This window comes from Chinchilla lanigera, unplaced genomic scaffold (genome assembly GCF_000276665.1).
Source record: "Chinchilla lanigera isolate Chin_1 unplaced genomic scaffold, ChiLan1.0 scaffold00048, whole genome shotgun sequence".
NCBI classification, from domain to species: domain Eukaryota; kingdom Metazoa; phylum Chordata; class Mammalia; order Rodentia; family Chinchillidae; genus Chinchilla; species Chinchilla lanigera.
In genome coordinates, this window is record NW_004955449.1 from 6,361,762 (window position 1) to 6,389,314 (window position 27,553).

General features: G+C 41.6%; 1 protein-coding gene across 1 annotated transcript in view; it reads left to right on the top strand.

Annotated features, from left to right (window-relative positions):
* The window catches only part of Stk39 (serine threonine kinase 39), a 275,200-nt gene extending 249,036 nt beyond the window's left edge, over positions 1 to 26,164 (top strand). The window contains exons 17-18 of the mRNA XM_005393429.2: positions 15,242 to 15,306; positions 24,624 to 26,164. Coding sequence (XP_005393486.1) covers positions 15,242 to 15,306; positions 24,624 to 24,698 — 140 coding nt within the window. The 3' untranslated portion in view covers positions 24,699 to 26,164. The remainder of the gene's footprint in view (positions 1 to 15,241; positions 15,307 to 24,623) is intronic.
* Positions 26,165 to 27,553: the final 1,389 nt, after the last annotated feature.

The following is a 27,553-nucleotide window of genomic DNA, read 5'->3' on the forward strand; positions in this document are numbered from 1 at the left end:
AAGGCAGCAAATCGTCGTCCTTCTGTCTTTATCTATTAGGAGAGGAGTGGAATTCGGAAATTCAAGTGATTTTATTTTGTCACATAGGTCCTGAGGAACTTCTGAAATCTGGTCCCCTTATAAATATATAACATTTCTGAAAGTTTGATCATCTTCTACTTCAGAGGCTGCAATAGCATTGCAAGGTCCAAAGCAAAAGGCACAATAATTATTCTCTGGATTCCTTTTGGTCTCATTTTTCTTTACATAAGAATGATTTGGTCTCCCTCAAGTCCTTAGAGACCAGAATATCCTCACTGTAGTCTGTCTTATTTCTTTTGCATTCTTTCAAATATTTGCCTGATCATGGCAACAACAAAAAGATCTTTTGATAATTATCACACCATGGCTGACATTAAAGGTGCTGTGCTTGAGGTGTACCTTTAAAGTTGTCTGTGGTTCTACTCCTCAAACATGATTGGAATTTCTAATATATCAGCTTGCCATGCATGCTGGTGGTGGTGGTCATCTGTATATAGCAGATGGAGTCCAATCTAAAGAAATACTACTGGGACAGACTACAAACACCATGATGTGAGCACTGTAGACAGTAGTTGGCATACTCAGTATTTCTTTTCTTCCCAAAATAATGTGTTTTATAGTGAATGAGATAAACATGGCAGCCCATTACAAAAAGGAGTCTTACAGTTGCTTTGAAGGTATGGAATTTTAGGGTATTTCTTTCCTAAGAATACTTCCTTGTGTGTTATGGTTAGTGCTAAATGGATGTTTTGATTTCTTAAACCATGTAAGCTAATATTCATTATTAATAGTGATGGCAGTGTATATACAGAGTCTTTGAGGCTATGTCTTACTACTTAAATAACCACCTTTCCCCCTAAATGTTATGTATCCACCAAGAGTTCAATAAATCTAGTGGCTTCATTAAGGTGCACTACCGGGGAAAAAAGGTTGTAGCCCATGTACTACGGGAAAAGGTGATGAAGAAAGATTGGCCTTCTTTCTACAGACAGTCCCAAATGTGAGATAACAGCTTCCTCTTGATCATAAGTGATGCACACAGTCCTGCCAGAAGATGAAAGGCTGGAGTCTGACCTATGGTGACCCTCTGTCAGGAGGATACGTTATAGCTGCTTTTCTCCTGCTACATTTATTCATGCTGTGATGTTGTAAACAAATACAGAAACAAAAAAACCCAACTCATAAATTCTTACCCAGAAGAAAGGTTTTCTTCCAGTGTTACAGATTTAACCCATGGGCTCTGGCATGCCAAGCATGATGCTCTACCACTGAGCTACACCCCCAGCACATGTTTTTATCTTTTTCGCAATAATCATGCTTCTCCATTACCGTAGTAGTAAGAGAACAATGTCATGAAAGAAAAATGAATTAAGTCCTTGATAGGCTGTTTCTTATCTGTTCAGCTAGGGCAGCTAACATATGTGAGATGCAATGATTTCTCAATTAATGAGTCATCTGGAGGAAAAAGCTCCCCTACATATGGTTAGTTGCATTAAAACCCATCTGAGAGTCTGACCCTAGGTACTTTAATGCCCGCTTTAATTTGTCTCAATGGTTTTTACAGTCTATGTGACAAATCTTTCTACATGGGCATAATTATAAGGACTGATTGTCTGTATATAAAGCTTTTTGTCCTAAAATATATATTTAAAAGTTAATTTAACATATTTAATGATATACAAATCACATGACTGATAAAACATGTTTATTTTACAAAGCCAAACCAAAATCTCAGATTTTTCCCTAAACCTTTATCACTGGTAACCTTTTCAAAATTCCATTTTGAATGCACATGTAATTGTACAGATTTCTGAGGTGCAGTGTGATATTTTGATACAGGTGTGCACTGTGTAATATGTCAAATCGGGGTGATGGGCACATCCAACACGATAACATTTCTCAGTGTACATAGTTAGCATCACTGTACCTGATACAAATTAGAGCTCTTTTTCTAGGAGATAAAGTCCACACTCCTTGGCGGACAAGGCCTGGGTGAATGCCTGCACCAGCAGCTCTGCCCGTAAGCTCTGGTCCCCTGACTCCAGTCAGGCTCCAGGTTGTTGGACCGCTTTGGTACAGCTCTCAGGGGTACCGTGCTCCTTCTTGGGCTCATCTTTCCATGCCCTTCTTTCCCCTGGGATTTTCCTGTTCTCAAGACAAATGCGCACTCTCAAGACCCAGGTTCAGTATGACTTCCTGGAGTCCGACCGAGGACCCTCCGGGCAGCATGCCTCTGGCTGACTCGCACCTGGTTCCTGCTTGTCCATCCGTATGCCTGGGAATGTGCTGTAATCATAAATGCCCCCACACAACCCTCAAGGCAGAGTTTTTATTGCTTATGTTTGTATCTACCCACCTCCAACAGGAACCAACTTGTGATACACTTTATACAAACTTGTTTAATAACTGAAAGATCATAGTACTCATATTGGAACACACATTTGCTGTAAAAGATTATAACACTTAGCCACTCATTTTAATAGGCAGTAGCTTGAACTTCATGTGCAGCCTCTCACCACTCTGTCCCCGCTCTACATGCAACATTGCCCCTAACTCAGAGGGACCGAGTCCTTTGTGGTCTTGCCATGGGCTCCTTTCTCCTGATAAAGAGTAGAATCTGCAGAGTCTTGAATAAATATTGTAGCTTGCCCCTCTGAGCTTCCATGGCATTGGAAACAACAGAAATTAGGCTCTGGAAGGTTTTGAGTTTTCAAGTCGGGCTGGCAGCAGGAGAACTTAGCTTAAATCTTACTTTGTGTGTAAGGGAGAGAAGGCCTAAGGCAGAAGGGATTATCTCCTAACGGCAAGAGCTGTATCCCAGCTTCCAGTGTCTGGGGACCTGCTGCAGAAGGGAGCGTGAGGCTGTCTCATGTTCAGTGCTCTACATAGCCAGAAGGTACACTAGGATGCCTGAACTCCTGACAGGACTGGCCACCTTTTAGGGACAAAGAAAGGATCCATCCTTCTCCCCCAAAGGAGAATAACTCCATCTCTACCAATTTCTAATTGCCTGAAGTTTCTATACTCTGAAAAATACCTATCTGTCTCATTTACTTGCAGATACCTGGAAAGATTAAATACTGCACTTAATAAAATAGGCTACTGTTTATTTTCATTTACTCATTCATTTCACAGTTACACTTACATGCACTCTCTGAGAGCTCGACACTGCTGGGCTTCGGGTGCACAGCAGTGAGCTGAGCAGATCTTGTCTGTCCTCATGCTGCTTTGGCCTTTGTTGGTTTGAGAGGGGAGTTTTTAAGCATGTGTCTGGGTTGGGGAGGTGACTTCTGTAGGATTGGATGGGGATAACATAAAGGGGAGCCTAGAGATATAAAATCATAAGCTTTTTTGTTTTTGCCATACTGGGGATCAAAACCAGGGCCTTGCATGTGCTAAGCAAGCACTGTGCCACTGGGCTACAGCCTCAGCTGTGAACCTACAAGCTTTTATATCTTTCGGCTCTGTTAATCATTGTGTGGGAGGTGCAGCTTCTGAAAAAGAGCTTCCTGTTTTCTTAATCACCAGGTACTTGGAGATTTTTTTTTTAAACGGGTCTTTTTGTTTGTTTTGGACTTTTATTAGTACATCTTCGCAGTGCATAATGATTACATGCATTGGGATTGGTACATAACACATTTTAATGCCTTTCTTTTTTTCCCCACCCTTCCCTCACCCCCCTTTATTTTTCCGGCATCAGATTCATTTCTTATAAACTTATCTTATAAATTTATCTTATAAGACCTTGTAAAATTAATTATCAAATATGCACATTAAAAACCAGGCTAATAGGCCAGAGAATATACAAAGTGTAAGACAGTGGTACAGAGGCAAGGCACCCTTTTGGATGCATTTCCTCAGTTAATGTTTGCTGCTGCCAGGTGGAATGTTGGGTTCTGACTGGAAACCTCGAGGTGACAGATGGGTCTGCTGTCAAGGGGCAGCAGTGTAGCTGCCTTGTAAGTAGGGTGGTCATATCACTTTATCATCCAAATTAGGGCACTTTTTGGGGGTAAGGAGGCATCCCTGCCAGAGTGAAATGAAGGCAGCTTCTTTAGCTGTCCTCAGTTGTCTTTTGTGGGGATGGCCATCTGCTAGTGATTGCTGCCTCCTGGGAGCCATCAGTAATAATAACTGCAGCCCCCAAGATGGGTAGAAATTTGTGAGTTTCATGCTTTTCTGGAAAAACATATTCACTGTTTCATTTTTTATTAGACTTATACTTTTCAAAACTCAGTAATATCAAAGCTTACTACATAAAAGATTACTAATCAAGGAGATAAATAGCTATAGACTTATACCATACAACACCAGGATCACTACAACAAGAATGTTCCTCTAAGCTCTACGGCAGAGCTTATGAGACTTTAATTTCTGTACATGTGTTATGTTTATTAACTTCTAATTTCACAGTCCACCAACTGATGGCTTAATGGCTTTCTGTATCTTTAAAGCCAACCAGTGACCTCCAGGACAACTGTCTGGAGCCTCACATTTCTAGCATGAGCATCAGCTTTTGTCTTTCTCCCACCACCTCCCTAACCAGAAGTTAGCCGCCCTTCCTGCTGACCTCTTTATGTTACCTGCAAAGGCCGGGTGTTCTGTTCTCCAAAGAGAGGTGTGAGCATCCTTGCATCAGAAATGTGGGGAGACAGTAGCAGAGACTGTGGAAGGTGGAGGAGGTTATCAGAATGCTCTTTAAGATTTAATCATGTGTTAAAATGAGACCTTTGTTCAGTGCTATTAATGTTTCATACTTTATTATATAAAATTAAAGCTGGAAGTACAAAGTAAAACCCTGGCAAAATTGACTTGCTAAAAAAAGGTAGGAAAAGTATTGCAAGAAACTTCTTTATAAACTGTGCATTTTGTGTGCCCTATTCTGTCTTCACATTCCCGCAGTTCTTGACTGCGTCTCTAATTCTGCATTGGCTGTGATGTTTCTGCAAGAGTTTTACCTAAATATTTACTTTGTTGTTAGAGATACTATGGAGCACACCCAGCCACTTTTCTTAGTCACTGCTTTATCCAAACCAGTCCGTCAAAGATGGTGGAAGGAGGGTCACAATAACGTGATTTTGGGAAATGCTAAAGTGACACTGTTTAGGGTGTGTCCCACACACTGCTTGTGCCTCAACATCAAACCAGTTGATGACTAAGCATATTCTCTAGTTCAGCTAATGTGTTTTTAGTCGGTAGATTTTCTCTCTGAAGGAAGTTAGTTGACTTACACTCTAGTGCTTACTTGATACCTCAAGTAGACTGGTAAGAAGTATTTCATCAACTGGCTACTTTAGGTCTTACAGGTCTATAGCACAGAAAAGGTGATTTCCTAATGTGTGGACATGAGTAGGATTAAAATGGGTAATGTGCATGTCCCAAACCCCCTGCAGTGAACACAGTCATGTACTGCAGACATATACTGAGACAAATTTGAAAACCAAACAAAAGAAACAAAAGAGATTATATCTCAAGCCCCTTTCTATTTCTTTAGTTTATTTTTATGAGTATATCTTTGTAGTACATGATGATTACATTTTTCATGGGCAGCTACTACCTATGCATAGCACCTCTCAATTCTATTTTTATCCCCCCCGCCTTTCATTTCTTCCTCCATTTCTTGGTCCCCTTGCTGTGTGAAAAAGCTCTATCTGCTTTATTTATACTTCGGGTTTCTCATGTCAGAGAAACCGTGTGATATTTAACTTGTGTGTTTGATTTATTTTACTTAACATGGTCCCAAGGCACGTCTCTCCTCCTACAGATGACTCACTTTTACTTTATGGCAGACTATTACTCCACGGTGTGTAGATACCACATTTTCCTTATCCATTCATCTGCTGCTGGACATGCAGGCCACTTCCAAGATTTAGCTCTTATGAAATGTGCTGCTATAAGTATGGGTATGTGTGTATCATTCTGATATGATGTTTTAACTCTTTTGGAAAGCTGCCTGAAAGGAGAATACCTAGGGTAGATGGAATTCCTAATTTTAGTTTTTTGAGAAATCTCCATACTGATTCAAGTCTTTTATTTTTTAGGCCTAACTTACTGAAGGTCTTGGTTAATCCTTGCATTGATTTCTTGTTATTAATGAAGTAAACTGTATAGTCTTTCTCTGTACCTTATACTGACTGATAAACCCATACTTTAAAGGCTTTGGAACAGACCAGACATGAAAATAGAGTAGATGTCCTTCCCTGGGGTAGTGCTACATACTGTGAACAAAGCCAGGCCCTTCCCTCCTCTGCGGCGCTGGCCACATGTGTAAGAAAAGCTTCTGTTTGGATGGCTGCCCCCTACTACTGGGCTCAGAGTCCTTCAGGTTTCCCTGGACTGTGTACTTCTGCCAGATGGCTCTGCCTCAATTGGCTGCACTGGCCCATAATTTAGATAGCATTCCTCGTATCAGGGTATTTACTGTCTCATTAATTTTAACTTTTGCAAAGCTTTTCCCAGTCCAGAAGCCACTAGGCTAAATCTCAAGCTGTGTGTGTCCTATTAATCTGGGGCTGTGGAAAAACCTCTCTATAAAATAGATTAGGGTAGGATGAACGTGACAATGAGACAAAGTCGATCTGTGAAGTTAAGCATTACTTTTTGTTTTTCTTTGCCATCTCTCCTCTGCCTGATTAGAACTTTTCTGCAATTTGTATGATTTGACAAGGTTGTAAAGACAGTTTAGAGCTTATTTCTATGTTTTTATTGTTAATCAAGTGATTATATGCATTGAAGGAGACAATTTTTTAGTCTTATAGATAGACTATATTTGGAGAGCAATTGACTGGTTGTTTTAATTTGTAGTACTTGTGCCAGTGAATCTTCCCTTAACAATGATAGTAAAATTGTCATTAGACTCCAAGAGCATATTTTACCTTCATGCCTTACATCCTGATAGTCCTGCTGATACTTCCAGAATATGCTCCTGGTTGTAAAACTCTTATTTTAGAATTTAGACATCTAGCACAATTAAGTAAGACCTTGCTATAGACACCAAAGACCTGTGAAAACTCCTCTTTATACCTTTGGAAATCAAATTAGAGTGATTTCCTCAATACTGCTAGTGAGAATGTAAAAACAGTACAGACACCCTGGAAAAAAATATCAGTAGTTTTTTTAAAAGTTGAACATACAACTTCCATGTGATGTAGCCGTTCCACTCCTAGGTAGCTACCCAAGCAAAAAGAAAATGTATGTTTCTACAAAGACTCATACGTGGACATTGACAACAGCTTTATTTGTAATAGCAAAAATCAGAATTGCTCCAAGTATCCAACAAGATGGCAACAAACTGAGGTGTATCATTGCAATAGAATAGTACTAAGCAATAAAAAGGCATGAACTCTTGATCACGGCTCAACGTGGGTGATTTCAAGATAATTATGCTGTGTGAGAGAAGCCAGATAAAATGAGTAATACTCATTTCACATGTATGAAATTTCAGAAAGTGGAAACTAATCGGTAGTGACAGAAAACAGTAGTTTCCTGAAGAACACAGAGACAGGGAGAGGAGAGTGGGAGGAATTACTGAGAGCACAGAGAACTTTTTGTGGGGGGTAGTGGAGACATTCATTATCTTGATTTTGGTGATGATTTCACAGGTGTCTCCAGGTGTCAAAAGTTATATTGTACATTTGAGTATGTGTAGTGTCTGATATGTCAGTTATCTTTTAGTAAGGCTGTTATAAAACAAAAGGCTCATCGCCTAACACGTATATTAGTGTAAGAAGGGATGTTAGTGTTTGAAAGTGTGATTGTTAAGATTTTAAAGGCTATGGCCCTAGTCCTGGGTGGGGAAATATCTGCCAAAAGCTATACACTCTCTTCCCTAGAAAAGTGCGTACAAAGTTTTCCCTAAAATTAAAGGAGTTCAAGACTAAATGCCCAAGTTAAGACACCCATCAAATTCTCCCTGTTTTTCAAGGAGATAAAGTACTTTTTCAACATTTGTGTCTTCCATGCTTTGTTTTACTAAGAAAATAAATAAATTCTTATTTTCATATTAGATGAATGTTAGGAATTCTTGGCAGGCATGACTTTAAAGTTGTCCAATCTTGTCCAGCATTTTCTTTTTAACTTTTTAAAATCTTCTTTCTGAAGAGAAATTAAACTATAAACTCACTGGTCTATCAATATCACTATCCAAATGAGGCTGCAATTTTATTGATTATACCATTTCATTGCTTTCAAAATGAGCAATAATAACATCATGATTATTGGACACTTCCATTACTGCGATGTCAGCCAGTTCATAACACTCTACCTTAAACACATTAGAGGAAATTCAGGAGCAAAATAACAATTTTATGGTTGTGTTTTAAAGAATGGATTCTAAAAAAATAATAAAATTAAGAATAGATTCTGTATTAGCCAGTTTTCCTGTGCCAACCCATTTCAGGTTCTCACATTGTGCACAAGATGATACTGACAAACTGGGATTTACCCAAAGCCTAAGGAGAATAGCGGGTGTATGAATGTTTCCTTTATTTCCCAAAAATTACTTCTTCTGTGTGCAGGTAATACTAATTTTCATATCTGTTGGACATTTTGTTCCCAAAAGCTGCTTGCTTATAATATCTGAATCTCTTTGTTGTTGTTTTGTTTGAAGCAGGGTCTCGCTGTGTAGCTCATGCTGGCCTTGAACTCCTGGCAGTCCTCTTGCTTCTGCCTCCCCAAGTGCTGAGACTACGGGTTTGTGCCACCATGCCCAGTTAGAATCTCTTCTGATTGTTGCTTTTTCTCCCCATTCAGAATTTGATTTGAAATGCAAAAAAAAATTATATGTAATACACTTATTTTCCATTTTCCTCCAATACTTTATCATTTCCATTGTCTCATAAAATTGATAATGTGAGACACCTTAAAGGCAGTTATGTCATGTACCATCCTTGTGTGGTCTTAGAGTTTTCCAGGGAAAAAGCCCAGAGGCGTAGATATGTATGCAAGTGGGTTTGGAGGAACGCTTTCAAGATCAATATCTGTCAGGGAGCAGAGTACATGGAATTCAGCAGATGGAGGAATTCTCTTGTGTTTCACCCACAGTGAAGGCCTCTCTTACTCAGCAAAGGGAGCTTTGGAACAAAGAAAACCCTTAGGAGCATCCAGCCTGAGGCAACAGGGCCTTTTAACTCTCACAGCCTGTCACTGAATGCTGGCTGCTTTGGGGAACAGGCCTGACGTGAGTAGAGACAACTGTCTGTGGCCAAGAGGGACTGAGCTGAATTATCAGCCACCAAAACCTTAGCAAATGGGAGAAAGTTGCCTCATTCCTGCAGAGATGACCTGGGTATCATGCCATGGTACCCACTATAGCCTACTTCTTACGCTGCTGGGATCCACCTGGGAGTAGTTCTTGCAGGAATGGTTGTTCTTTTTTCCTGGAGGAAAGTTGAAGAGGGGAAGGAAGGTTAGTGCTGTGAGTTAGTCCCCACTGCAGCTTCTCCTCTTGCGGTTGCCCTGATCCTCGTCACCTTCATTCCCTTCTGCTCACGGGAGAGTCCTTTCATCTGGACTAACTTTCTGCTAGTCTTTCTTGGGGCCTTGTCAGGGTAGGGGGCGACCAAGAATCTCATCTCAGAAAACATTTGAATGAGAAATGGTGAATCTTTAAAATCGTGGTTGTGCAGTGTATGAACCCGATACTCCGTTGAGATGAGCTGAGAGTTCATTTGCTTTGGTAAAACAAATGGGATTCTCACTTAGGCGACAAATTTGTAGAAATTCTTATAAAATAGAAATAATTTTTCTCTTTCAGGGCTTTAACCTAGGGTTTTTAGAGTCTTGGAACCCTGTAAAATTGTATGCAAAATTTTATGTGCATGCTTTCAGAGGACATTGATTAGCTACAACTGGATTCCAGTGTCTCAAAGATTTATTTATTAGTTACTCGTGCATTCAACACAGACTGATACTGTCTGGCCCTGGGAACATGGCAATGAACAAGGCAGAGAAGGTCTGCACTAGTTGGAGCTTCTGGGCCTGTGGAGTTACCTGAGGAGGCACATCCAGAAATTACTCATTAAAATCTAGCATGTCACATGGTAATAAAGACTATGAGAAAGAAAGTTCTGGGTGAAGAGACAGTGAGACGGGGTGTTGGGGTGGTCAGTGGGTAGCAGGGCCGTGTGGACAGAAATGAGAAGGGCAGGGCTCTCGTGGAGGACAGTGCTTCTTGCGGAGGGACCATGGGAGGCGCCATGGGTTTTACCCCATGCTAGGAGTACACTGGAAGGTTTGGAAGGAAATGAAGCACAGTCTGACCCCTGTCAGCAGGCGCACCCGATCCCTGCGTAAGGCGGGCTGTAGGGGCCGGTGCAGAGTGGAGAGACTGCAGGATGCTGTGGCGCCTAGATGGGAGAGCGCAGTGGCCTCTTGTGGGGTTTAACGGTGGAGGTGTGAGAAGTCGTTGTAGATATGTTTGAGAAATACACCTTTTACAAAGAATAAGGTTTTGTCTCAATCATAAAAATTTTTTAATCTAGCAAGGAAACCAGAGCTTACAGATGCTGTCAGCACACAGTAAGAGCAGTGGTAGAGACCCAGCAGAGCGTCTAGTTGAAGGAATTATTCTCCTGGGAATTTAGGGTAAGAAATGGCAAGATAAATGATTCAGAGGTAGGTGGAGGCTAGAGCAACAGGAAGGTTTGGACTTTACCTGGCACTTGGAGTGGTATTACCTAAGGAGGCAGCGCGTTCTGATGGGTGGTCCAGATTCTCCAGATAACTGATGAGTGGTGGAAGAGGACTGTAGGAGGCTGAGACTGAAGGCGGGGAAGAAGGTAAGACATGCAGGTATCCGGGGCAGAGATCGCTCACCTGTGTTCATTATTCACTTGTAATGCACCAAGCAGTGCTGTAGGCATTCTATATGCATTAACACAGTTAGTTCCCAGTCAGCCCTCTCGGGAGGGCACCACTAATGTCCACGTTTCACAGATGCAACCCAGCACAAAGAAGCAACCAGAACTTGCCCCTGTCCAGGCAGGTTGCACCACTCAAACCAAGAGGCAGGTTCTGCACCGGCCCCTACAGCCCCCCTTATGCAGGGATCGGGTGCGCCTGCTGACAGGGATCACACTGAGCTTCATTTCCTTCCAAACCTTCCAGTGTACTCCTAGCACGGGGTAAAACCCATGGCGTCTCCCATGGTCCCTCTGCAAGAAGCACTATCCTCCACGAGAGCCCTGCCCTTCTAATTTCTGTTCACAGGTTCTCTCTCTCAGGAATCCAGTGCATCTCATCAAGATGTGAGCCAAGGGATTTGGAGACAGTAATGGAGGCAGTCTCTTCTTTTGCCCCATGCTGAAATGTGACTGCCCATCATTTAGTGTGGCAGCAGTACCCAGGAGGAGCATCAGCTCATCTCCTTCTCTCCTTGCGTAGAGCTTGGATTGTCTCTTTGTCATTTCCGGCTGCTGTTCTGTGTCAGTGCTGTGTACATAGCAGATGTTCAGGGAGTCCCTCTAGTCAAAGCAGTATTTTGAAGTCATCACCTTATGAGTTATCCCAGGACCGTGCTTCTCAATTTATTGACAGTACTTCAGACTCGGTGCTCATTGGTCCTCTGATCCTCATAGGTTTTGCTAGTCATGAGCTGGAATCCAATGAATTAACTAACCAGCACCATGATATCAGTAGCATATGAGATTGTTGTGAAATAAGCTGCTATCTGGGGAGAAAAATGTATAAGGAGTGAGCAGAAATTTCAACATACGTTTAAATTTTTAAAAATTACTGCAGTAAAAGATGCACTGTCGTTGATGTCTCTCAAAATATTCTCTCTTGCTTCAAACACACCTATCCCATTGCTCCAGCCACTTTCTGAAGCAGCCCTGGAGTCCTTTACGTGTGCTTGAACAGTTTCCTCCTCTGTCATGACAGAGCTCCCTGACACTCATCACTTCTAGTATGGCAGTGTTCTGTCAAACAGAACATTATGGTGTGTCCTCACCCACCTTATCCATCAGAGCCAGCACCATGCATCTTCTGGCTCTTCCCTAAACACAAAATGATCGTGCAAAGTAAACATTTTTTAATTGATGCAGGACATTAAGGCAGCCGTGCAGTACAATGATGATAAGAAAGAGAACTTGCAGAATTGCTTCATAAAGTGGCAAGAATAGGGATAAAAATGTGTTTAAAGCAAGGGGGAGTATTTTGAGGCGTGTTAATGGCAGTGTGTCCTTAGTAATCTCTTTAAAAATTAAGCATTCACCATATTTTTTATCATACCTTGTATCTTTAAGTACTCAGAATATAATTACATACTGTAAGTAGTCACTAAAGAACTATTACTTTTCTGTCAAAATGTGGAGGATTTTAGTAGTACAAGGAATTTGTAGAGAAAACAGTGCCTTGAGACTGCCAGATACAGTTTGCCAAAGAAAGGTCGACTCTGCTGCCTCGCCTCGGGTAGATTACCACAGCGTAAGCTTATTTCCCTCTCGGTTTAGACCCGGGGAGATACTGAGCACTAGCATCTTTTCCATGCAGCTGTTAATTCTATTATTATAGTTTCAGAAAGCATAATGCCTGTAATACCTACCATGCCATAGCCCCCACATGTTCTCCAAGAAGCAAATAGAAGCTTCCAGTCCTGACAGGTATTCAAATATTCAAGCCTTAAGTGCGATGCAAGGAAACGGAAATAGCAAACAGGGCCAGAGGACTGCAGTCCCTGGCGCCTCTGTGCTTATTACTGGTGTCCTGTTTTTTCCAAATGACAGCACAGCACTTGGGACTGAAGTTAGTGGCCTGGGGAGGAGGACAGGTAAGCTCAGAGAAGGCCACAGAGTCAGTGTGAGACCAAGGGAACGAGTTTATTTGGGAGCACAGAGGAAGGAGTTTATTTCGGGGAACTGGAGGGATTTGAAATGAGCTTGATGGACTGGGTAAGCAGGCTTCAGGAGCCCTATTGTCTTTAGACTCTAGCGTCTGTTGAGGTACCAAGTTCAGTGATCTCCACACGTGTGTGGGAAGCCCTAAAAAGTCACAGCCAACCCTACCCAGCTCTTCCTTCTCGGCTCACGTTCCAGGTAAGGAGTATTTTTATTTTTGAAATCCAGGTGTACAGTTAGAAGAAGGGAGAAAACAGTGACACCCATCTTTTTAATGAGCATTGCTACTGGCAGAGAAATTAGCATCACCCTGAATTTTATGTGATGTCAGTTAAATGAAGGTGTTTTATAGCACTTTACAACAAATTAGAATCAACCAAATTGAAAGTAAGCCTAGCAGCTGGGATAAGTAATCAGGTAAGTGGCCAGTTTTGCTATTTTTGCTCTGAGCTGAAGACAGAATTTGAATTTCTAATGTCCCAGAGGCATGGGGCTCACCGTTGAGGAGCCTGGATCCCAGGATGATGGTGTAAGGTGCCAGCGGCTCAGACTATCCTTCCAGTCTGCAGCTTGCTTTGCTGCCCCGGCACCTGCGCACGTACACAGGGGAGAGGGCTGTGCACTCGTGGATGACGGAGCTCTGCTTTTGGCCGAACATTAGAACAGACTGAAATTACATGACCCAGAACAAGACAGTAAATCATCCATATTAACTGAGACACTCCGATGAAAGAACTGAAATTCATATGAAGACTTTGTGGCTCCTCAGGAAATCACCCCAAATCAGAGGCACTATTATAACACGTTTATGGTCTAAGAAGATGGTTACCGTGTTCACTTGCTGCAATTTGCATATAGTCAGGCTGCCCTGACAGGATCAGTCCTAGCTCCAGTGGACAGGCTTTTCCGGCAGAGCTTTGTCCTCCAAGAGCCAGTGTTTCTTTCCTGGATTGCTGGATGATTTCAGTGTCCAGACTTCTGCTGAAACCCAGGACGGTGATGACTGTTCTGGGGTTGGTGGCCCAGGCCAGGTCTGCTGTGTGTGCGCCTGCTCCTGTGTACAGGGCGGAGCCGGGGGAGAGGAGAGGGGGTTGGTAACAATGAAACCTTGCAGATTGCTCAGGGTGCAAGTATTGAGCGGGCAGTGAATGAAAACACAGTGATGCTGGGAATGATGGTTTGTGAGGAGAGATTTGAGTAGTGTATCGTTTTCAGTTTTTTCTTTGTCTGTAGCTGTGGATTAGAGGAAATAAACTAATCTACAGCAGATCTTTGACTCAGTTGTTTTCAATCAACCTCAGAGAAAAAAACGACACAGATTTCCTTCTATTTTCCATCTCTAAAGTTTCTGAGACACTTTTCTCAAAATATTCACTCGTTTTCCCTTAAAATTTTTTTATCTTAAAAATTCAGATGAGGTTTTCAGATACCCAACTGTTGAAGCATCAGATAATTTTTCTCGTGACATGCAAATGACAAATCGGACCTTCTCCCTTACTTTTCTCAGTAGCAACTTCTTCCCTAACCAGTAGCCCTTACTGGAGTCTTGGTTTAGCCTTGAGGTTTGTATATGGAAAAAGCAAAGTTTTACATTTCCATCCTCATAGCCTTTTGATAATTCTGCTCACAAATAATCCCGCAGGTCAGAGGAGTCACCAGGAAAGGCTGACTCCTCTGTGAGGTGTCAGATACATCCAGACACCAGCGAAGCCAGGACAGGTCTCTGACGAATCCCACGGGTTCTGAAAACACATCTTCAGCACTGAGCTACAAACTGACAGCCTCTGGTGCCCGGCCCTGCTCGGCACACTGGATATTGTTCAAGGTGGTGCGTCACAGGTCTGACCGAGCGCTGTGTTCTGAAGGCCCCCGAAACGCACGCCTGAGTGGTGGAGGTTAGCTGAGATAAAAATGGGTGCGGAGAGTTGAGTGAATTTATAGGGCAGGAGTTGGTATGTGCTGACCTGTTATTTCCCAAGAAAGGTTTTTTGCAGCCTCCTCTTTGTTTTGCACTGCCCTCTCCTGGCTAATAAATTTCTCAGTAATGAGAGTTCGGAAGAAAGAAGTGGTGGAGCCCGAGGACTGCTATCATTTTTACTTTCTGCTAGAAAGTAATTTCAGATTTTATTATTTGAAATGTGGGGTTGACATACAGTGATTAATTCAGATGTGCATAGATACAAGATTTCCAAATGATATAAATGGCTGTAGAAAATATCCGTAGGAGGGTAATTTGGTCATTTATATGGACTTTGTAATGTCTGTGCAAGAAATGCTTTTGCAGTTTATTGCATCATTAGTCAAATTTTCTGAGTCATTGATGTGAAAAGCTAGCATGATTGGAAATAATTTGGACACTTTTTCTCTGTATTTGTATTTTACAGTGGCTGCTAATTTACAGAAGATTGTAGATGACCCCAAAGCTTTAAAAACATTGACATTTAAGTTGGTAAGTGGAAAGTTACAGAAAGAAGGTAATATTTTGCCATGTTATTGCCAGCAAAGAGTAGAAATACAGTTTAACAACCTTGCTCTGTGATTTTGTTGTTGTTGATGTTTTCTTTGGAGATCGATTTTTGTATTTGTCACTTGCTTTGGCAACATTTGGGAACAGTTTTTGATCATGCCTGGAAATGTCCTCCCCTGCAAGCGGAGCTGGGCCTTTCCCCGTCACCTCTTTGACTAAGAGTGGCCATTTGAGAAACGGAAAGCCTGGATGGGCCATTTCGCTTCCCGTTTGTATGGCAACTTGACCGTACAAAATTAGACTCTATTCAAAGCAGCATTCTTACTAAAGCTGTCCTGAGGTGAAAGCCAAGTGGTTCTAACTTTTAAAAATAGAGACTGATTGTTGAGGAAATGGTGTGGGTAATTGGAAGGGATTGTGGAGCAGCTCCCTGAAAGCTAGTGAACAAAGACATAACATTTTACCTTCACATTTGAAAGCACACTAACAGGTTTTCGTCGAGAGTATATATTTTAACAGTTTTTATGCACTAGTGATTTTAAGCAAGCACCAGGTGGTCACAGAGATACAGACTACTGGGCATTCTGGGTCACGAGGTGGTAGTCATGCCTGCAGATGGAGAGAATGTCCAGATATGCAGGCAAAAGTAACTGTTTTCCTACAAGTTTTAGCAAATAGCACATTAAGGCAAAAAAGTGACTCGTTTTAAAATTATACATCAAGCTTATCAAGGGCCACTGAGAGTGCCATGAGCAATTTAGAATCTAGATGACCAGCACGTGACTGTACACAGTGTATATTGATGATCTGCTTTGTTTCTTGTGAGAATTAAATGAAAAATGTATGTGGCTAGAAACATGAAATAATTTGTTACTATAAATGTGAGCCTGGTGATAATTAGCTTTCTGGGTCCTGATTCTCATCTAATTTCAGATCGCCAGAATGTGTAATCAAAAAGCAACGTACAACTAGGCATGACAGTGTAGACCTGGAATCCGAGTACTCTTGGAGGCTGAGTCAGGAGGGCCGCAAGTCTGAGTCCAGCCTGGGCAACTTAGCAACTTAGTGAGACCCTAGCTCAATAAAAAAGGAAAGCTATATCTGAAGATATTCTTTCTCTTTTGCTAATAAAAAGAACATTTTATACAGACATAGAGTGCTAGATGAACAAATTGCAGAATTCACCATGTGGTTTGAGACTGTACTGTCGCCTTCACTCTGTTTCTAATTGATCTGTAGTTTTGTATGTTTTGTATGTTCTGTGTATGTGACCACGTATGATGAAAATGGCACCCTCTGTCAGCGTTTCAATCCAATATAAATGTCCCTCTGGTTTGTATACCGTCTCCAGAACATTTTCATGATTTTTGATATGTAGACAGAGAAAAAAGCATTCGAAACTTTCGTGTTGGCTGATTCTCACTAGCTCTAAGTTAGCTTTCATATAAAACATGAAGAGTAACCCTGACCCTTCCTGCCATCAAAGGTTTTATAAACACAGCTAGTAGTGTATTCTCTGGAGGTAAACAGTAAAAATAGTATAACATTTTCCCTCATCTCCTCCTTCAATCAACTTTGTAAGTTTCCTGGATTTTTTCTTGATTCTCCCCTCTTCCTCTCTACTTGTAGCACCTCAGTAGGATCCTGTCACCTTCAGAACCTGCTCTTCTTGCTGACAGTCCCCCAGGGTCCCTCTGGGGCTACAGATAGAGTTATCCTTCTGTAGTTCCAAAGTATTTCCAAGGGTTAGGTTCTTCACTGTCCTCCTCCAGAATCCGTAGCCTGAGCATGCCACAGGCCTCACTGACAGACGCCCCCTTTAGGTCCCCAGGGTACCTGGCTCTGATGGCAGGCCCCTTCCGTCTCAGAAGCCTGTGCCTCAGTGGGGTTTACTTGGCCACAATCATAACATGGAGCTGCAGACCGCTCTGGCCTGGCCCCAAGGCCACACTCTAAGCAGTTATTCCTCCTCAGTGGCAGTGGCATACTGCACAGCTTCAGGGTTTCCCATATCTATGTGCATCCTTCCTTTTGGGTAACTGGATCCATTCACGCCAGCTGAGTTGGAGTCTTTCTTTGTACCTTATTTCTGTCTGGCCTAGGAGAACCCTAGAAGCAAATCCATGCACGCGTTCCTTCTTACTACAGCTTCCCAGTGTGGTCTTGTGACGTTCTCAGGAAATGGAAATTGATGCCTTTTCCCCCAGAGATAGTTAAAGCTGTTAAACAAAACCAAACTGAAGAGTGACCTTCTACTTCTGTCACTTAACTCTCTGTCCAGCCCTTGTTAAAGCCTGAGAGAGTTTCTTTGCTGTTATCAGCAGCCAACCAGATTGAGACCCACTTGACAAAGCTAATTTGAACTGATTTTTTGGTCTCCTCTTCTATAGGCCACTAACATCCTGATCATACTTCAGAGATTCTCAGGCATTGCCTTCATTCATCAATTTGGTTATTTTATTGAAGAATGAAAGATCAAAGTGTTTCAGCAGCGTTGTTCCTTATAAGCTGCTGCTGCATGTGGTCCTTTTATCTCTCAGCTGTTTATCATGATTTTAATCTCAGAGGTTTCATTGCTTTCTAATAAAGCATGTCTGAGGACTGAAAATTTGTCTGCAGAAGAGCAGTGTCTTGGTACTATGTTCTTTATCTCCCTGCACCACGATTTCATTCAGGGGACCATGGGGGCCCTTTAAAAATATCACCAGCACCAATGTCCTATCCTGATTGCTGGTGGTGCAGCCTGGACTTGGGGAATTTTGACAACACATCTTGGAGACTCCAACGCCTCGCCAGTGTTGAGACACATTGTGTAAATGACTGTCTCCGTCTCCTTCACCTACGCCAGTCTACCACTTGGTTCAAGTGTGGAACAGGTGTTTGTCTTCATCTTGTGTATCTGCTTATGTAACAAAAACACCAGCCCAAGGGACAAAGAAGTACATTTACTTTTTCTCTGCCCACTGAGATCTCTAGCCTTATTTGACAGATAAGATGATACAGCATGTACGATTTCCATCTTTGGCATAGCCGGGGACTGAGAGATCAGATTCTCTTCACTTTTAAGAAAGTGGTTTGGGCACGTGGGGCGTTTCAGCTCCAGGATTGCGTACTTTGACTTTGACATATCAGTACCTTGTTAGTATTGTTGTAAGTCCAAAGATAGGTCTTTATAAATATTTTTAAGTTATCTTTAAATTTGCTACCTTGAGATTTTATAATGTAGGTGAATCTCCTTTCAGTGTGGAATTTTTGAAATTGCATTAGTGAGATATGAAATAAGGTATATGTAATTTTCCCTTGAAAGTATATCAATGTAAATACATGCAGTTAACACCCAGTCGGTACAGTTACGTGAACATTATAGATTTTAGTTGCTGATATTTAAGAACATTGTATCCATTTGAGATAGAGATTTCATAAGCATTTTAGCAATTTTTTTAGAAGTACTTATCCTGGGCATGTTCATATGCTTCCTGACTAAATCATCATTTCCCAAAGCATAGGAAAAGTCAGGACTGCAGTGGGTAAAACTAAGAGTTAACTTTCTCCCCTTGATGAAAAGAAAGAGAAAAAGATCTGAAGGGAAATGGCTAGTTCTAGAATGCTCCTGTAATCCGAGCACTCTCAAGGGCTGAGGCAGGATGATCTCAAGTTGGAGCCAGCCTGTACCATTTAAAGACTTAGGGGAGACCCTAGCTTGAAATTAAAGGGGGAAGGAGTGCTGTGCAAATGCCTTGGGTCCAAATCTTAGTACCAAAAGGGGAAAGGCAAAGGCCCATGTGACAGCCTGCGCCCCCTGCTCCTAGTCTAAAGCTGTGGCTCTCGAGGTGTGGTCCTCAGATTGGCTTTACCTGAACCCTGGAAACTCGATGAAAATGTTAATGCTGGGCCTCATCGCAGGCCCCAGGAGTTGGCCTCTGGGGCTGAAGGACAGGAATCTGTTTTACAAGCTTTCCAGGTGGTGCTGATGCATACAACGTCATTTAAGAACCAAGGCTGAAGGCAAGTTGGAGCTGAACAACTTCAGGAGGCCCTGGAAAAGATTCGAGTTCTCTACAGTAATCACTTGGGAAGCTCAAAATAAATCCCAGTACCCAGGCCGCACCCCAGGCCAGTTCATTCAAAACCTGTGGATTAGGTGCAGGGACTGTGTTTCCAGAGTCTCCTGCTAATTCCCAAATGCACCCACATTTGGGGCAGAAGGAGCCCTGGTGACAGAGGCTCAGCAGCCACACCTTCAGTGCCTCCTGGGGGCACAAGCCACACCTGCTGGCCTGGCAGGCAGGGTAAGGAGAAGGGAACTCTTAGAATTAGAGCACATACTTACTGATAACACACAGGAACTTTTGGCTGGTCCTAAGAATTAAACTGATGATTAACAAGAGAAAAGCATACAAATTTATGTAATGTAAGTTGTAAACGACACGGGAGCTTTTGTAAGGAACTGAAGACACAATGAAGCTATTGAAGTTGAACACTTGTAATGGAATTAGACAGTAAAAAACAGTAGATTGTGAAAATGTAATGAGACAAAGGGACTTGGATGAGGGTAGTGAGTGTGGAGAAGTGCCTGAGAACATAGAGTTTAGTTTACAAGGTTTATTCAGATTTCTCTGAGCTTTGCTTTTCCTCTTCCAGGCACAGGGAAGATACCTTCCTTGAGAGAGGTTTAATTCTTGTTATAGAGAAGGCCAGAGTACCTTTCCTGCTATTTATAGTCTTTAATTTAAAACAGCTTGCCAGAGTGGTGTATTTTCAAGAGGTGCACTTAGGAAGGCAAAGATGGCATGTTGTGAATACCTCCTTTACATCCTGAGCCGAGGCCCAGAAGGAGTAAGGGCCAAACCTCTGAGGTTCCCCAATTCCCACAATTTAAAGCAAGAGAAGTTTATTTTGGTTTATAGTTTTAGAGGGTTGAGTCCATGGTTGGTCCATTCCAAGGAAGAAATGGCATAGGGGAAGGCCTAGTAGAGAAAAGCTGCTCATGCCATGGCAGACAGGAAAGAGAAGAGAAGGGAAAGCTCAGAGACATGATACCCTTCCGGGTCACACCTCCCATGACCCACAGGCTGGGATCTCACACCACCTCCCGACACCTGTGATTGACTGACTGATAAGTATAGAGCTGCCATGATCCAATCACCGTCCAAAAGCTCTGTCTCTAAACACATGAGACTTTTGGGAGACACTAGATTCAAACCACAACAACCGGTGAAACTGACAATGGTGGTGCAGATCAAGGCAGCAGCATCAAACTACTAATAGTTATTGTTCACTCTGTAAAAAGTAGTCAGTGTAAAAAGATGAAGTCACTTTTACCTAAGAATTTTCCTTCTGAGGCAGGAAATGGTTTTTTATTTTGTCTAATCTCACCTGGAGGATACACCTTTTAAGCTTGCATGTCACAAAGTGGAAATCACCTCTGCTGTATACTGACGTATGATGATGGTTTCCAGAGAAAAGATTTGCAATATTGTTTGGTTGTGAGTTCAGCTTTTTTTTGTAATGAAACACTTTTTATTTGGAAGAATGACTAGTGATGTTAGCTTTGTTAACAGGTAGTAAGTCAATGTTAACTATCTGGCAGACGTTTTTTCCCCCAGAATGAACAGAGTCAAGTTACTCTTTAAAAGGGGGGGGGCAGTATTTATTGTTAATAATAAGTTTAAGCTTTCCAGGAATAACAGGATTTTGGAAAACTTGCATCTGCCCTTGGAAGTTTGACAGCTCCCCATACTTAAATTAAGAAAAACTTAAGTTTTCGCATGGGATTGATAATGGGTGGTATTACTGAATATGGTTTGTTGACATTATGTAATGAAACTTTCATATTTATAATAAAAAATGTTAACATTTGGAAGATCTGTAAAAACTCAATGATGCTTAAAAACATGCCCAAATCCATTCCCAAGGCAAGACAGCTGAATGGATTTTAGTGTAGCAGAGTACAAAAAAGTTCAATACTATAGTTTCACATTCCAAATCACAACTAACCTTTAAGAACCTAGCACTTAGAAAGTTTGGTATGCTACCAAATGATATCCACAACTATTTGGAAGAGCCATTAAAATGCTGTTCCCTTTTCTAAGTAAATATTTGTATGAGGCTGGATTGTCTTTATGTATTCCAGGAGAAACATTGTAATGGAGTGGATTAAGTGCAGACGTATGTATAAGTATCCAGCTGTCTTCTCTGAAGCAAGACATGAAAGAGGTTTGCAGAAGTGGAAAGCACTATCAGTCTTCTTAGTGGCTTTGTTGTTAGTTTTTGGTGGGGGGCACTATGGTTATTTTTCAGTATAGATTCTATTTTGTCAGTATGTAGGGTTTAGTGTTACTAATGTGTAATGAATCAAGTGTTTAAGTATTTCTATTGTAATTTCTAAGATCATATAATAAATGTAGCCTGCATAAGCATGTTTTTTCAAGTATAATGATTATTACATTATTTTAAAATATTTTATACATATTATTTTACTGCTAAAATATTATAAAACTAAGTTTTAATTGCTAAGACAGTGACTATAATAAAATATCCCACAGAAACATCAGCTTTTTGGAGCCCTCGATGATTTTGAAGGGTATCAGGAGATCTTGACGCCCCAGAGTGTGAACAGTGCTGCTTGGGTGGTTCCCGGATCCCTTTTCTCTGAGTTTCAGGGCCATTTGCATATTGTTTTCCTGTGTGTTCTGGAGGCACAGGCAAGGAGAGAAGAGGAGAAGGGAGAGCCGTGGTAGGGAGAGCAGGCTGCTGGAGGGCAGCTGAGTGCTGTGGAGCAGACACACCGCCCTCTGGGGATGGTCCTGGAAACGTGCGTGGCAGTAGAGCAGCCAGGCACCGGGACAGAGGTGGGACGGGGACGCTCAGAAGCCTCCCCACAGCCAGGTCCAGAGTAACAACCACGGGCTGGCCCCCCACTCTCGCCGTGTGTGCCCGCTGCTCTTACTCTCGCTAGAAGGGCCTTCTCCTTTGTTTCTAGTCAGTCGCTTGAACCACTGTTGAACGTTTTGATTTTATTCCTAGTCACTTTCACCTCCTGACACTCACGTTGCCAAACGTCTGCCATAGCTTTGAAGCGTCTGGTGTACTGTGAAGCTTTTCATGTACTTCCCACTTGCAGTGTGACCCTATTTTGTCACCGGCAGCAGCATAGTTGGTCCTCAGATGTTTGTCACTCACCTGGCCCTCACACATTGTCTCTGCCTACAGTCAGTGGGTTGAGTAAGTGATGTTAGTAAGAGCTGCGCAGGAGAGGAGAAGAGAACGTTTTGGAGGGTGGGTGAACAAATTAGTAATAGAATGAGAACGTAGGTGGGGAGGAGACTTGCAGTAGCAGTGTACCACACCACACTTGGAGATGTCTCAGCTGAAACGTCTGCTGTGCCCGTGCATCCTGGTTAATAGTGAAAGGCAACAGGGCCTCTGATCTCACTGCCCCTGGCAACACAAACAGTGAAAATTGCACTTCACTGAATAGCTCATCCATTAAGGGGAACTAGAGGTGTCATTGGACAGACACAAAGTAGATGCCTGTCTTTAGATAGTGACTCCTATCCTGACCCTTTAGGCCACATAAGCATTAATGACTCAACACTGAGTTGTTAGCTTAACTGAGTTAAGTTAAAAAGTTACTTGAAATTTTTAAAAATATTTAAAATACATTCTAGTTAGCTGCTATTGTAATGAAAAATGGAGCATTGATAAGCTTGTTTTATGTACATTTTGGAACATGCTACATACACAAGTCTATAAGTCATGCTAGGTAGGTTACTTGTAGTGATTGGAAAGGTCTGTTTTCCGTGGGAAACTAATAGTTTCAACAGTAATTTAGCAGGAATTAAGCCCAGGAAAGGTTTTTATGGTCCTTTGGTCATCATTCATCCCCAGGCATTCATCAAACCTTTTCCCCTTATTTATGATACCGACATAATATACAGTTCTGATTTACATACTGAAGGTAAAGAGGAAGCTTGGAATGGTAATGTGTGTGTGTGTGTGTGTGTGTGTGTGTGCGCGCGCGCAAAAGAAGAAAGAGGAGGTGACAAAAGAATTTAAAATAAGTATGACTTATGAGAGGTTTATAAGGCAGTGGCTTATTTCCAATTCCTTATGATTTTGAGATAAGAAAAACAAAACATTTGACAGTATAGTTTGGGCCAGCTCAAGGCAATTAATAAGGTCCTAAAATACTACAACAAAATTTTGTTCCGGTAAAGAATTTTGTTATGTGTTAATCAGCTCTCTGTTACTGTGACAAACATATCTGAGATAATCAGCTTACAGAGAGGAAAGGTTTACTTGAGCTCACAGTTTCAGAAGACCCAGTCCATGATCAGTTGGCCCTGCTGTTGTGGGCCTGTGGCAAAGTAGCACATCATGGTGGGGGTGCATGGCAGAGCAAAACTACTCACTTCAACACTCGGAAATAAAAGAGGGGAAGGAGCTCCCACAGTCCCTCTTCAGGGCACAGCCCAGTGACCAAAATGCCTCCCACTGGGCCTACCTCTGACAGATTCCGTCGCTGCTCTGGCACACCACTGTGAGGACCCAGCCTTTATTTAACACATAGATGGGGTGGGAGGGTGCATGCTGAGCATTCAAACTGTATGTAGCAGAGACCTTTCCCTGTAACATTTTTTACTCTCTGGTGTTTCAGCTGCAGTTGCCTGTGAACCATCCCAATACTTGAGGGATCACTTTGTTTCTTTCTGGCCAGTTTTACAACAGAGATATTTGGCTGTAATTCACCCCCTGATGACCTGTCTAACCCATTTTGGTTATTTTCACAGCACTCTGAATAATTATTACTAAGAGGATCTAATTAAAAAGTACATTTAGAGTAACTAGTTGAAAAGTTTTGGACTAGGAGTCAGTGGTACAATGCATGAGGCCTTCGGTTTAATCCCTAGCACTGCAAAAAATAAATGTCTTGGATCGGCTTCTTGCCATCGTGTTTTCTTGGCAGTTCCACAACTGAAGCCTGGGGTGGTGGTGGTTTAATGTCCAGCAGTTCCTTCCTTGCTTCTGTTCTATACTTGAGGCCACAAAGGCCAGATTTCTCTCTCTTTTTCCCTTTGGTTTTGCAGTGCTGGGCGTTAAACAGTGACCAGATGTCTGATGCCATATAGCACCCGGTAGCCATTCCTAAGGGTGACTCTGGGCCCTACCCTGAAAGAGCTGGCAGTGCGGCTCTGTTACACACCGTGCCTGTGCTTGTGTCTGCCATGACATGAACAAGTTTTTAAAAATCCACAGCAGTGACAACTCAGGACTGAAGGTTTCTTTTTCCCTTTCAGGCTTCTGGCTGCGATGGGTCAGAGATTCCTGATGAAGTGAAGCTGATTGGGTTTGCTCAGTTGAGTGTGAGCTGATGTCTGTCCCCCGGCCAGCGCCCTGACCTGTGGCCCCCACTCCCCTCCACCCCCGCTCCCCACCCCCTTCCTCCTGCCCCACACTCCCAGTTCCCAGCAAAATCGGAAGATTGTGAAGAGGCTGGCTTCATTGAAATGGGATAAAAATAATTTTTTAAAACTTGCAACACTCCGAGTTCTGCTTTATTCTCTAGCAATCCACAGTATGAGAACAAGCAAATGCCACAGCTGCACGACTGTTGCTGATTTTTCCAAAAGCTACTTAATATTCTTAGCAATCAATTTGGATAGCCCTTAAGTGAAAAGAATCTGAAACACACTCAGGTGGTCCTATTTATTGGCAACAAAAGGAATTTTCTATTAGAAGCCTATTTCTCCTTTTCATTGTTGTTATTTCTGTTATAATAGTTTAATTGTACATTTGACAATACTGCCTCTTTTATGTTGTACTTAGAAATTAATATACTTATAAAATTAAGATTTATTAGCCAAACTTGAATTCTAGTTTTAAAACTGACTGTGAATTTTATTTTTCATATATTTATGCATTACACACCTTAGCTATAAGAAAAAAATTTTGATTATATGCTTCTTGCAGTTAATCTCTTGTTATTTAAACAAAAAAAAAAATTCCAGTCTATCTTTGGAGTATTTGTAACTTCTGATTTTTGAAATGACTGAACTAGGAACTTGGATGCTTATTCTTTGGGTTTGTTTGCCTAAAAACCAATCCACAATCTGATTGTCTCTTGGGAGAGGGAGGTGCCTTGCAAACTTTCGTATTAAGAATGTGCCTGAGGCTTTTTTCTTTGGAAGAGTCTCAGATCTAAAATTTCCTCTACATAAGGTGGCATATGTAAGTTTTGCTTCGTTGGAACATTTAGAATGCTATAAAAAAATGTTGCCATTCTGTTAGATTGCTAACTATATACTCATCTCTGATTTGGCTCTACATAAGTGATAGGATTTGTTGTTCTAAAGGTGATAAACTTGAAAATACCAGAATCTTGAGTTTTACTTGAAATTCTGCAGCATTCCCAGGTGGAGTGAAAGTAGTAGAAAGGGTTTTGTGCAATGACTAAAAGGTAAAAGTGCGGTTAAGTTTCAAGAATAAATACTTTCAACCCAGTTAGCCCTCTGCTTGACCATGTATTATGGAACTAGTGAACCTTAGGATTTTCAAAATTGGAGTCTCAACTTTCAAGGAGGTGGGCTCCCAGGACGGTACCATTGCTCTTTCCTAGCTAACCCTAGATACGGCAGCTCTTTACTGTACTTTAAAAAGCAAATATATATTACTAAGGAAAAAAGTTATTTATAATTGCCTTGTCATAATTGTTAAGGTGTTCTAGAGCCATTTGCATACACTTTAATGTAATTTCATTCCATTCTATTGTTTACACAATGATTACTCAAAGATGACTGCAAAGGTAAAAGGAAAATAAAAGTGTATTGCACAATGAAAATGTGTCACATTGCTTCTTTCCTCCATTTCGTGTTATCTTCACTGCTGCAATGATATTTAGCTCTTTCGTAAAATACCTAGTAAGAATTAACTAGTGAGAAGTGCCCTAGAGCAAGAATAAGGCATGCATCCAGTCACAGAGGATTGGATTTGACAACTAACTGGAATTAGCTTGAGAAAATGAAAGGCAAACATTCACACTCCACGTAGATAGCCTTTGAATTAAAGCAGCAGGGCTTCGGGGGACAGTAGAGAATGATTCCTTCCAGTCGCTTCATTCCCTTTAGTGCTAGGGGTGCCCAGGCACAAGAGTGCTTAAGTGACTTGTCCAAGTCCCTGCACAGAGCTGCTTGCTGAGCTGCACGCCAAGGTCCCATTTTCCTGACCTTCAGAACATGTTCCTTAAGCAACCGTCTGTACAATTTGTGGGTAAAAACAGTGCAAGCCAAGACCCTCGCCTTCTACTCAAAAAATAAAATACACATGAATACCTGAGAACTTGTAACCTGGGAATAAATATCCTTTAATACTGTATTTAATTTACACTCATATTTCTATATCCTTCCTAAAAACACTTGTGGTAGCTCATGTACATTTATGTAATAGGATAAAGACTTAAAAACACATAGCGAACTTAGGATGGAGGGATGATAAAAATCAGTTTACAAGACAAATGCAAATATTAGAACACAGAAATTCACTGTGACTACCTGCATGATTCCTAAAATAAGAGCTTCCTAAGTACCATACTGATTACCCAACTATGCAAAGTGATCTACATATTACATGCAGTCCCTAGCAAAGGTCCAAAATTCTACTTTGCACAGAAATAGGAAAAGGGGATCCTGAAATTTGTATGGAACCACAAAAAGTGGTGGTTAGCTAAACCATTTTTGAGCAAGAGAAACAAAGGTGGAAGCATCACACTTCTAATTTCAGAATATGTTGTTAGGCTTTAAGAATCCGAGTGGTGTGGTACTGGCGTGAAAACAGGCATATAGACCAAGAGAACAGAAATAAACTCAGATTCACAGTCAACTGGTCTTTGGCATTCTGTCTGACAGTGCCAAAATTACAGCAGGGAAAAAATGGTCTCTCCACACAGCATATTCAAGCAAGAAACAATGAAATTGGGCCCTTACTTTATACCATACCAAAAAAAAGAAAAAAACTTCAAAATGGATTAAAGAGATTTAAAATGTAAGACATGATGCTGTATAATGAAGAAAAATGAGCAAAGTTCACTGGCATTAGTCTTGGCAACAGTTGTTGATTTTGGGTTTTTGCTTGTTTTTGATATGACACCAAAAGCACAGTCAACCAAAGCAAAAATAAACAGGGGGCACTATGTCAAACTACAAGGCCTCCACACAGCAAAAGATACAACAAA